The sequence below is a fragment of the Gymnoscopelus braueri genome, assembly GCF_963280865.1.
Source record: "Gymnoscopelus braueri genome assembly, chromosome: 2".
Lineage (NCBI taxonomy): Eukaryota > Metazoa > Chordata > Actinopteri > Myctophiformes > Myctophidae > Gymnoscopelus > Gymnoscopelus braueri.
The window spans coordinates 9,693,984-9,695,022 of record NC_137604.1 but is presented as its reverse complement, the minus strand read 5'-3'; the positions used below and the strand labels follow the sequence as shown (position 1 = coordinate 9,695,022).

Below are 1,039 nucleotides of genomic sequence, written 5' to 3'. Positions count from 1 at the left end.
ATGATGATGAAGATGAAGATGAGGTGTGTATACGTACAGTGAATCTCTCTACTCCAGTGGTTCTCAGTCTTTTTCATGTCAAGGACCCCCAAAGTAACATGTATTCGGCCATGGACCCCCATCGACATATTTTGTGCCAGGGACCCTCATACACGATTTGTGTTGTTTGTTTTGCAATTTCTTTCCCAAAATATAAGTTTCCACCTTTATTTTTCATTTTTTTTAAAACAGCAGATCTACAAGCTCACAACGCATCACATCGTGAGCCATTGTGAGCTTGTAGATTTATTTTCAAATATATCAAATATTCAAATATTAAACATTTTAGCTGGGGGTCCCTGGACCCCACTTTGAGAACCACAGCGTCATCCAATCCAATCTGTGTTCCTTTGTCAGGTGACACCAGCAGCCAATGAGACGAATAAGGATGAGCTGTGATGTCGCATTCTCCAGCCAATCAGGATCAGTCCAGCAGCTTACATTGTTTGTTAATAAAAAACACTTTGGTTCTTAAAAATGATGGTGTTATTTATGTATTCAATCTTTAATCAACTATAAAATATATATGTTAACTGTGTTACCAATTAACAGTTACTTTATGATGTGCTGTGTTTGCTTTAACCACTTTCAACCTGGCGTCTCAGGTTAATTCAATTAATTTAGTTTCAAATGGCCTAATATGCATCAAATGGTACAAAGGTGAAGGTTGTGCACATCCAGTTGGTCACTGGCGCTGGACACAATAAATAACAGTTTAAAAAACCTGATGTACTGACACTTTTCATACCAAGTAAATGTTTGTCGCAGCAAAACAGTCATTTGGGCTTTTTCCCTTTTTTTAAACTATAATATGTATCATACTCTTGACTCGCAAGCATTATTTATAAGCTAACATCATGAAAAACACATGCAAAGTAGTAGAAGTTAGCCTGGCTCCACCCCCTGAATCGCTAGCCTCGCATTCAGGGTCTGGTGACGCTGTCGAAGGCGGGGTTTTCTCGGTTGAAAATCCGTACGGCGAATCGGGATCGGGATAATC

At 39.1% G+C, this 1,039-nt stretch overlaps 1 protein-coding gene across 1 annotated transcript in view; it reads left to right on the top strand.

Annotated features, from left to right (window-relative positions):
* Positions 1–517, top strand: part of pdia2 (protein disulfide isomerase family A, member 2) — an 11,816-nt gene extending 11,299 nt beyond the window's left edge. The window contains exons 10-11 of the mRNA XM_080447173.1: positions 1–23; positions 397–517. The exon at positions 1–23 is cut by the window's left edge and continues 91 nt beyond it. Coding sequence (XP_080303299.1) covers positions 1–23; positions 397–438 — 65 coding nt within the window. The 3' untranslated portion in view covers positions 439–517. The remainder of the gene's footprint in view (positions 24–396) is intronic.
* The last annotated feature ends 522 nt before the right edge of the window (positions 518–1,039 follow it).